Genomic DNA, 11313 nt, shown 5'->3' on the forward strand with positions numbered 1-11313 from the left:
AAATAAATAAATATATAAAATGTTTTGTTTTGTTTTTTTTACAATACCGAGTATCCTGTTTGAGGGATCTGTGTCTTGTCCCAGGTTTCTGGTATTGGAGTGGAAGTTTGAACCAAAGGCCTTCTGCAGAGAGAAAGGGTTAGAATGACTTTAATTATTGTTTTTAAAGGTTGAAAACACACATCAGATAAATGTAATTAATGATCACTGCGGTAAGCAGACTTCTTTTCTTTATTCAAACTTTAAGTTTTGATTTTAAATGAATAAAATATTTTTCCGTTATAAGCGACAATGAAAAACATATTTTTAATTTCTTGCAAATTCCTTGAAAAACAAACTAACGAAAGAAAAAAACAAAAAAACCCAAACTAAAGAATTGTGACTCATGCTGAGGCTCCACACAGACAGGGAAATAACTGTTTGATACCCTGCTGAATTTGTAGGTTTGCTCACTTTACAAAGAAATTAAAATATAAAGTCTCTCATTTTGATGGTCGTTTCATTTTAATGGAGAGATCAACCAAAAATTCAGAAACAAAACCCCCCATTACCGAGTTCTTTGATCTGCATGTCATTGAGTGAAATAAGGATTTGATCCCATACAAGCGAGCCAAATGAACACAGCTAATAAGTGAAACAGAAGAATTTAAGAACAATCAGGGTTGTTCCTACAGTCTTTGAGTCTTATTAAGTTAAGTTACTAAGTAGCTCAACAGTGTCTCTAAGAAACCTGTAGACATCATGTTTTGTGAAATCTTTGTTGACTAAAAAGCTAATATGACCAGTTACTGATATGGCTAGCTACTTATTTACATCTCCACGAGTAAATAATCAACATCAGAATTCATTTAGAGTCACGTTTCGTCTTCTTGAAAGAGATATTTGGCTGTGTCAAAAATTAAATCAGCATTGAAATCCCCCAAAACAACTGCAATTCCTTAAATGGCCACTTGAAGTTAGCTTAAAAAGTTGACCCACTTTTGTGGATAATGTTTACAGCCTGGTACAAAATAATGGTTTTTGTCTCTATAGCAAATTTTATCACCCACGACTATGGGGTGCCGTGAAAATGACAGTTGTCTTCCATGCAATTTGACAAAGCTTCATAGGATCTGCCAGCAAGACCAGGAAAAAACCAAATTCACGAGTGTGGAGCCTGTAGAGATGTGGTCAGACTCAAGGCTGTGCTGCTGAAAAAGGAGCTTCTAAAATGTATCAACACCAGTTTTTGAGTTTTTCCAACAAATTTTGCCAATATTTCTATAAACACAAAGATGAAGCCAATTTTATTTTCATTTAAAATTACATGCAGAACTTCCTGAATTCAGAAATTTGAATCAGGCAAATGTTTCATAAGGACAAACATTTTGTAGCATCAGCTGTTATCAAGTTTTATGTAGCTGTACTCTACATGACAAATAGTTAGATAGATAGATATCTAACTATATCTAGATATAGATATAGATATATATCTATATGTAGATATGTGTTTCTTTTAGACTTCTATGACCAAGGGAAAACCCGAATGTTGGCATGGTTACCCATCAGTACTGAACAGAAATGTGTTAGGTTTAAGCCAATATCTCTAAATCAAATCCCATCTCCAACTGGAATTCGAGTGGAGTATCTGTCAGAATGAAGCTGCAGCAGCATTCAAAGATCTCATGATTGAGAAAAAAAAGGTAAAGGGGTTTGAAAACTTTCTTGCGGGGCTGTTTTTGGGATGACGTACCTGACTCTCTTTGTTAGGACATCTGCAGCAGAGACAAACCGTGGTCGTCTGCACACGAGCCTTTTGGTGCCATAATGCTTGTTTGTCTGCATCATGTCTGACGGGTAAAAAAGTTTAAACTTACATAATAATTATAAAGCCAGCTGTACATGTTAGCATTTCTGAAGTCAGCAAACAGAGACAGTTTCCATATTCTTTGTTTACCCTGGAAACTGAGTGAATATGAGTGTGAACCAGCAGTGAACTCCAACACGTCTTTATCATTGGCCAGAAACTTCTCCTCCAGCTTTGTGCTGTTGATGTCTGCTGTTTTATGTCCACTAGTCTGCAAAGCAAGAAAACTGAGCGAGTTTTTGACCTCAAACCTGCACTGGGACATTAATAAAGAACAGTTGATTATAATACCTGAGCTAATCGTAAATCAGCATCATTATAATTCTTTTAGAGACACTTTGTCTTTAAGGAGACCTGACTGCATCAAGCACTTAAGTACCAAAAAACAGCCTTAAAAAGCGGACCCAAATTTACAGCAGAACTGAATACGCTTACGGGCTGGTACAAAAATGGGTTTTGGTATGTTTTTTTTGCACATTGAAATAACATTGAAACCTAGGTACTAGCTCAGGCTCCTTCCACACCAGAGAAGTGACAATCCATGAACTACAAGCTAGTTTTTGGAAGCTACTCCGCAACTTTTGCTATCTAGCAGCCAAATATGATTCCTGGCTGGAAAAGTTTTTTCATATATTTTTTTCATTTAAAATTTCTCCCTGAGTGTAATGGAATCACTGCTGATGCCAGATCAGGATGATATTGTTGGAGGATAGAACAACAACATGAAACACAAGCTGAAAAGCACAGTAGAGTTCTCCTGTAGGGGAAACAAAGCACTGCAGGCTCAAACTGTGAGGGATTTTTCACATTACAAATAGTTTGTTTGTGTTTTTCAATAAAACTATTAAATCAGACTCACAATTAGTTACATTTTTTGAATGTGGATACACAGTGGACTGTTAAAGTCGTGCCTTAATGTCTTAGCAATCTGCCAAAATTTCTGCAAACACTCTGTAGTTACTCACAGCGGATGCAAACATGTTCCAACTCCCAAACTCATCCTGCCAGTACCAAAGCCACTCGGTGGTGTGGATGAAGGTCGGCTCGATCACCGAGTTTTCTGTCGAGAGTCGACGCACTTTGTTCCATCCACAGGTCATCGTGTCAAAGTGCACGGCCGGGCTGGTGCTACTGCAAAAAAACAATCAAAGTATTAACATGAAGATGGTCAGTTATGCAAAAACTTTGATGATTTTTATGATTCTTTGTTCAGTATTTTGTGGTGATTTAAACTAAATTTCACTGTCATAATTTTGGTGAATAATGTGGTACGTGAAACAAACGCTGCGTGCCTGAAATGACCATTTTAAGAACATTATCTTGCACTGACATCATACAGAGCCAACATCAAAACTTTTTACCCTCATAAAAATTACTATCACATACACTGAGCTTGATTTTAGTTTAAAAGGAGCATCTGTTATTTTATCAACGCATATTTGAAAAAAAGTGGAAACGCTTAATAGTTCCACTAGATCTTAAAAAACCCTGAGATGTCTGAGTTGCAGAATAAATGTAGGTACCTGTATGAGTTACTGGGGTCACAGTAGTCTCTCTCAATTGTCTCATTATCGGGCAAATCAGTCCACTGGTGTCCCTCTTGGACCTGCCATCGGTACGGCATCTTGTCATGAGCTTTAAAACATCGATCTAAGAAGAAAGAAGAAAGACAGCTGATCAAAGTCAAGAAAGAACTACATTAACGCCTCAAACACTTACTAACCATGACTTTCTCACCATCATGTTTGCAGTGACCTTTAATGAAGTACATGCAGATCCCTGTTTTATCTGAAAGAAACAGGAGATATTTCACAGGCTTCATTCAGACAGCAGTTTTAGTTCATCTCCCCACAGAAGTGTTTCCAGCCGTTGTTTACCTCTGACAGGCCTCTGCCTATTATTCTGCCATTCTCCGCCTTTAGCAGCTTCATCATTGACAGCAGCACGAATGTCACTTAAGGAACGAGCATTTTGAAAACGCTGATGGTTGCCCCTGTTCCTGGTAGCGGCGACAGTGATGTCACTGGTGGGAGAGTTGTCATCGTCACTTTCATTCAGTCTATCGCTGGACCACAGGTCAAAGCCATCAATGTTTGCAGCAATGTTACTAAGTGAACGGGCTCGATGCAGATCTGGGCGGCTGCTGTGGTTTCCTCTGTTTCCTCTAAAGCCTCTGCTGAGCTGATGGCCACCTCTCCCTCTGCCTCTCTGACTTTGTTGACCATGGTCACTGACTCCAGCCAGCTTCAAAGCCTGTTTATTTGCATAAGCAGCTTTCAAGGACTGAAAGAGTGTGTCAGGTACGCCTCTAGCTTTCAAAGCTTTTAATGGCTGTGGAGCATTAAAATCGTGGTTCTTCCAGCAGCTGCATTTACAGCTGATGTAGTTCTCACAGATGTGGAGCCGCCTGCAACCATCACCATCCTGACACCGGCCGAACTCTCCATCACCATTGTTGTAGTTGTAGCATATCTGATGGAGAAAGGGGGAAAAAGGGGAGTTACAAAAGTATACTGTATATAAAAGATGAATATAGCCATCGTGATGTCCAACTTCTTTATTTGTATTTTTTCCAACTTTATTTTTATTTAACAGGAACATTAACATTTACACAGACACAACAAGGGAAAAAAGAAAAGCAAACAACAAAATTTTAAAAAATAGAAAGAGGGGGGGGGCGGGGATTCACCCAAGGCAATGTGAAGTTACTAAAAATGTAATTTTTCCACTTGGAGATATACAGTGTATCTTGCTCGTTTATATATACACCTACATCTATGTACATACTCACACACACTTTCAAGTATCTACATACCATTCCACCCGCTCCATTACACCTAGGGCTGCCACCAACGATTACTTTGATAGTCGACTAATCAGATCATCATCCATTGGACATAAAACGTACAGCTTATTGCACCAGCAGCATCTGCTCGTATATAACTATCATTAGCTTACAGCTTTAAGTGTTTAAGGTCTGTGCTAACTAAAAATAAAGACAAGATGATAGTTTATTAAATTTTAATGAAATTTGCAGATTGTTTCGGTGAAGTTTAATAAACTCCTTGCTATCTAAACTATAACAGGACACCGGAGTAAATTCTCCAGCATCTCACACTTCTGATAATCAGCTGTCTGCTTGACGTTTATTCAGCTGTGTAAAAACTATAACTTTAATCTCAGCCAAACCGATTTACTCAGGAACAAATAAAATACTAAAAAAGCCAAACAATAACATTTTAAGTTATCTAAGTGACTTATGTCTGTTTAACCTGAGCAGCGAAAGATGAAAATGATTTGCCGGGAGTCCGGTGTTCTCACGGCGCTAGTGACCTAGCCCCCGGCTAGCTATCGAGCTAGTGGGTAACAGACGTCTCCGAAAACGTCGGAGCGCTTTTGAAAATATGCGGTGTCCTGATAAACTGAGCAGATATTTGAGGTTTACACAGCTACATTCTCGCCTGAAAATGTGTTAAATGTTTATTCTGTGACCCAGAAAGAATAATAAGAGTAATATTAAAACTAACTAGCTGCCGCCATTGTTATAAACTGAGCTGGGCTGCGCTATGAATTCTGGGACACAGCTTCTTCTTCTTCGGGGTTTAACGGCAGCTGGCATCCTTGTACATGCAGTGCTGCCATCTTCTGTTTCAGTCCGTTATTACACTCTTAAATCCTACTACTTATTCCTGCGGCTTTTGTGATCTTACAAAGCTTCAAACGACGCGTCGACTATCAAAATCGTCGACGACTTATTTAATAGTCGACGTAATCGTGACTAGTCGACAAATCGTGGCAGCCCTAATTACACCCTATTCCAGTTTTAGGGGAACCTTTTGAGGACATACTCATTGACTGTGTTGGTCCACTTCCTAAAACAAAATCGGGACACCAGTATCTTCTGACTTTGAATCCATTGTTAAGGCGCTGATGAACTTCTTTTCTACTTTTGGGTTGCCGAAATCTGTCCAAACGGACCAAGGCTCTAATTTCATGTCTCGGATTTTTGCTCAAGTTTTGCGATCACTTGGTATTAAACATCACAAGTCTAGTGCATATCATCCGGAGTCGCAAGGTGCACTCGAGCGTTTTCACCAGACATTGAAATCTATGATGCGGAAATTTTGCCTTGAGTCTGGAAAGGAATGGGATGAGGGGCTGCCGCTGCTTCAGTCAGACAACTACAGCTCATTCAGAACTCTGCTGCTCGAGTCCTCACTAAGACCAAAAAAGTGGACCACATCAGTCCAGCTCTGAGGTCTTTACACTGGCTGCCTGTCCGTCAGAGGATAGACTTTAAAGTTCTGATGCTGGTCTATAAAGCTCTGAATGGTTTAGGACCAAAATACATCAGTGACCTCCTGACCCAGTATGAACCTTCCAGATCCCTCAGGTCATCTGGATCCGGTCTTTTATCAGTTCCCAGAGTCAGAACCAGACACGGAGAAGCTGCATTCAGCTTTTATGCTCCTTATATCTGGAACAAACTCCCAGAAAGCCTCAGATCAGCTGAAACACTCAGTTTATTTAAACCCAGGTTGAAGACTCACCTGTTCTCAGCTGCATTTGAATAAAGCACCAAATCCACACTTTTAAGCTTAAATTTCAAAACTTACACTAACTACTGATCTTATCTATTTCTGATTTTATCTGTTTTGATTTTATATACTGTTTTGTTTGTTTGTTTGTTTGTTAAGTGGGTTTAGAGCTCTGGGTAGCTCCCCAGCTGGGTCTAGACTGGGTCTAGAGAGTATTTTAAATTCAGGGAATTTAAAATAGAAAGTAACTCGTCCACAGAAGGACTGGTAGCTCCCCTTACGATAAGGGTTCAGATCGCGCGAACAGGTGTGAAATGTGTGTGTTTAGTTAGTTTGTTTGTTTTGCTTGTTTTAATCAATGTTAAATCATGCTTTTTATTTGTTTTTGTTTCTAATGTCTCTGTAAAGCACTTTGAATCACCTTGTTGTTGAATTGTGCTATACAAATAAATTTGCCTTGCCTTGCCTTGCCTTCTTTTAGCGGCGAGGGTAAGCGTGCAGGAGTCGCTAGGATTTAGCCCTGCTGAGCTGGTGTTCGGTCACACACTGTGTGGCCCGTTGCAACTACTCAAGGAGAATTTTCTGTCTGACATAGATGCTCCTAAGGAAAATGTGTTGGATTATGAGAGTTCTTTTAGAAAGTGTTTGCATAAAGCATGCGCAATCGCACGCTCTTGATGCAGCGCAGGGAAAGATGAAAAGGAAGTTTGATAAGAAAGCTGTGCAAAGGAAATTTGAGGTTGGTGACAAAGTTTTAATACTTCTACTCCTTCAGTGGTCCGTATACAGTGCAGGCGGATTGAGCGAAGGAAACAGTGTTGTGTGTGTCATATCAATATGATGAAGCCTTACTTTGCTAGTGGTGTATCAACAGTTGCGACTGTGGGGGTGCCAGTTTCCAAAACCTGGTATGACCCGGTAAGTGATGATGTGGTTTTCAGTTGTGCTGAGGGCTGTGCACGACTTAGAAACTCTGAAATCCTAAGTGATCTAAGGTCACATTTAAAGGATGCTGTTCAAAGTGACGTGTGTCGGTGGATTGAGAATCATCCTACTCTTTTCTCTGACACTCCTTCCTGTACCACTGTGCTGGAGCATGATATCAATGTGGGGGACCACCCTCCAATCAAACAGCATGCCTACCGGGTGAATCCCACTAAACGTGCCATTTTCCAGACAGAAGTTTCTCATCCGTTGGAAAATCATCTTGCTGTTCCTAGCTCTAGTGCGTGGAGTTCCCCCGTGTCTCCTAGTGCCTAAAGCAGATAAAACCCCGCGGTTTAGTATGAGTTTTCGGAAGGTGAACAGCGTGACCAAACCTGACTCCTATCCTCTTCCCAGAATGGAAGATTGTGTCAATATGGTCGGTTCTGCGAAGTTTGTTACTAAGCTGGACTTGTTGAACGGTTATTGGCAAGTTCCTCTAACATCACGTGTGGCCAACATCTCTGCTTTTGTTACTCCTGACCATTTTCTTCAGTACACTGTCATGCTTTTCGGGTTGCGCAACGCCCCCGCCACATTCCAACGGCTCATGAATATCGTGCTGGGAAGCGTTCTCAACTGTGAAGTGTATTTAGATGATATTGTCGTCTATTCAGACACCTGGTCAGAGCATAAACGCTCGCTGATGTGTTCCATCGCTTGGAAAGGGCATCCCTCGCCCTCAATCTCGCCAAGTGTGATTTTGGCAAAGCCACTGTGACGTATCTAGGGAAACAGGTGGGTCAAGGACAAGTGCGCCCTATTTTGGCAAAAATCCCTGCCCCTCGTACTAGGCGTGAGCTCCGCCATTTTCTCGGCATGGTGGGCTACTACCAGGGTTTCTGTCGAAATTTCGCGGAAGTGTAAATACTGGGTAGGATATGATACTGGTTTCACACCAGCACATTTGGATGGGGTGTTTAGAGAATTTACAGCATACTGTAAGATCTCAACCAAAACAGACATGGACAGCTTCCTACAACTCAGTGAAACTTACAGGTTAAATAAAACAGACTTTTACAGATAATTACAACTGAGACACCGTTTTAATAAAAATATTAAAGTTGCAAGGGAGGATTCTGAGGAGGCGGGCCTCATTGACATGTTTGTCGACACCTATAAAGGTAAAGTACATAAAAGGCTGATCTCGAAACTGTGCTCATGTTTACAATCACTTAAAGAGGACTTAAGGACTTAAAGAGAGAGAAGGAAGTGATATTTCTTCATGTGCATCATGTGATTTCCAAATCACACGATACACATGATTTTGACCTACACCCGTTTTCAGACTTTGGCTCGTGTGATTAGGTAGAGGATTATTAGGGGGTCCATTGTCCCTCTTGGGGGGAGATACTCCCACAGGGTTTAAATCTGGGACTCTCCACGTTTGACCTTAGAACTGAAGAAGCTTTTCGGATGAGAGGTGAAACGTCTTCAAGCAACTTAAAGAAGTCCAGACGCCTTTTCTTTCCAGGCTCCAGTAAACAAGGTTAACTGTTTACTGAGGTCAGCGGTCAGTGTGAGATCGTTTTCACATAAACTTCTATACAACAGGACGTCTTCTCTCATTTTTTATATTGTTGTTGTTCAAAGCAGTAATGTTTTGTGAAGTCGATGGAGGGCTTGCTTGATCAACAGATCCAGTATTTAATAAAGTTACACTTAAGCTTGCGTATAAAAACTTGGCAGGAAAAGTGGAGGACAATACAGATTAAATAATTAAATTAGTGAGGTAACAATCAGTTACAGAACAAGAAAAAAAAAGAAAATTAAATAATTGAAAGCTGGGAGTAAAATCAGCTGGAAGATGCCAAATATCAGAAAAGGTGACAGTTCATTTTAATGCAAACTAACTTGTCCGGTTCATGCTGTGTGTTGTTAGACTTACATCAGGAAGAACTGTGTGGTCACTCTGCAGCAGCAGGGTGCACAGCTCATCTCGGCTCAGGCTCTCCAGCTCATGCTCCCTCAGAAGTCTTTGGTTATGCTCAGAGGTCAGCTCATGGGAGAAGCTGCAGCCCCTCCTGTTATAACAGAATCCACACAACTGAGTCATGACTAGGAGTGCTAGCATCCATTTGCTCAGTTAAGAATAAAAAAACAAAAAACAGCGTCATATGAGACAGCTGTCTTTGTGTAATGATTAATAAGGCTTTATCTGCATGGTACAAAGTCAGCGGTTAGGTTCAAGGCAAACAGCCACCCTGATAACTCTTAGAAACAGTACAACATCAATGTGAAAACTAAGTTTGAAGTTTAGGGAAACATGCTTGGGAAACAGGATTAGCCCAGTACTAGATGGTTTTCTATGTGGCTGGGTAGACGCAGCAGCCGCTTTAGTTTTTATTTTTCATAGTAAACTTTGCTGATGTTGGAAAATCTTTCTGTTCTGTGGATGAACGTAGCCATGTTCTTTTCACTGTCACTCTTTTTACTCATTTCAAAGCAAAGCTTCAGTCTAAAAGACAACCAGAGAGCAACCTTTCCTACTGGCCCTCAAAGCCACATTTTGTTATTTGTTTAGTTTAGCTTTTTGAATAAATGTGTCAAACTGCTGTAAATTGTCAGATTTTCCTAACAATACCTAAAGGCACCATCAGTGTCCTGGACTTTAAACCTGTTGATTTTACAACCATATGTGATATAACTACATGACATAAATAACACTCCCTAAATAAGCTCTGTTACTTACTTTTAAGTCCAGTATATTTACCTGAGCTGAGTGAACTGACAGAATCCGCTGAAGAGGAAGTTTTTGCACAGGTGTAGACCCCTGCATATCCCCAGACAGTCTTTCACTCTGCAAAGTCTCAGGCGGGTCCTGGCCACCACCTTCGGCTGTCCGTTTGGACAACAGGAAACAAATTTCTCTCGGTTACAAATGATCTCCGACAACTTCGTGGGATCTCCGGAAAACAGATTATACACTAAATCCTCCGTGTTGACTGCTCCTTGGCCGGCGCAGATCATTCTCAGTATTTCCGTCTCCATCGTGTCCGAGCTCTGCCTGCGTTTCCTTCCACCTGTGACATTAAACTGACGAAAGCCTCATTTCTGACGACTGGAAAGCGAAACTCAACAACCTTTAACCTGGACGGATGCTGTAATGCTGCTGTTTTCCACTCTGAGTCGTCGCTGCGCTGTATGACCTCCATACATCCCACACCTCGGCTTTCTTCTACTTCACAGCTGAAACATTTCCAGTAATGAAACATGCCATGAAGATACAGGATCTATATAATACAGAAAATTCGCAACAAAAACATTTAGAATTTATTGAAAAACAAATGTTATGCCAGACTTTCCATCAAACCTTTGAGGTGAACATTTGGATTTTTAGCTGCTGAATTCTAAATGCAGGCTGTCTGCTGTTTGCAGCTTGCAGCGAGGGTTATATGGGGGAACAGAAGAGTCAAATTAATTTTGTAATTCTTTTATTTATTTAGACATAAATAAAGTCTGCGTCAATATTGTAAAATAAATGATTATTACATTAATAAATATTCAAATCAATTTCTAAAACATAAAAAATAAGTCTCAATAAAAAACACATTTTAGAATTCCAAAGGGAAAAAAAATCAATACAATTTAAAAAAGAGAAATGAGTAAACAGAATTAAAGGGAAATGGATAAAAAAAACCCCAAAGATTTATTTTGACCTTTTCTATCCTTAGTAGTTTAAATCATATTACCAAATGTATTAGCTTTGGGATTAATTAACGGATTAGCACTTGGATTAGCTATCAGATTAAATGTCAGATTAGCTATTCCATTTAACATTTGGAAAAAGCAATGCAAGTTCATCATGCCGTGCGATGTAAGGAGCTCTCCAACTGGTTACAGAGACACAATCTGGCTGCCTTGATAACTAGCTAGGGACGATGATGCATACAGAGAGAAGGTGCAGTGGCTGGCACTTTGCTGCAATGCCATAATCTCTTAATG

General features: G+C 40.2%; 1 protein-coding gene across 3 annotated transcripts in view; it reads right to left on the reverse strand.

Moving 5' to 3' along the window:
- Positions 1–10514, reverse strand: part of LOC102300237 (protein mono-ADP-ribosyltransferase PARP12) — a 28209-nt gene extending 17695 nt beyond the window's left edge. The window contains exons 1-9 of one of the 3 annotated variants that reach the window (XM_014339054.2): positions 10082–10514; positions 9257–9392; positions 3724–4318; positions 3584–3634; positions 3370–3496; positions 2812–2977; positions 1937–2057; positions 1733–1829; positions 48–123 (exon numbers count right to left, since the gene is read on the reverse strand). In XM_014339054.2, the coding sequence (XP_014194540.1) occupies positions 48–123; positions 1733–1829; positions 1937–2057; positions 2812–2977; positions 3370–3496; positions 3584–3634; positions 3724–4318; positions 9257–9392; positions 10082–10359 (1647 nt within the window). In that variant the 5' untranslated portion in view covers positions 10360–10514. The remainder of the gene's footprint in view (positions 1–47; positions 124–1732; positions 1830–1936; positions 2058–2811; positions 2978–3369; positions 3497–3583; positions 3635–3723; positions 4319–9256; positions 9393–10081) is intronic. The other 2 variants (XM_005939233.3, XM_005939232.3) reach the window with 2 other exon arrangements.
- Between the last annotated feature and the right edge of the window lie 799 nt (positions 10515–11313).

This window comes from Haplochromis burtoni, unplaced genomic scaffold (assembly GCF_018398535.1).
Source record: "Haplochromis burtoni strain Fernald_Lab_line unplaced genomic scaffold, NCSU_Asbu1 Contig_267, whole genome shotgun sequence".
NCBI lineage: Eukaryota > Metazoa > Chordata > Actinopteri > Cichliformes > Cichlidae > Haplochromis > Haplochromis burtoni.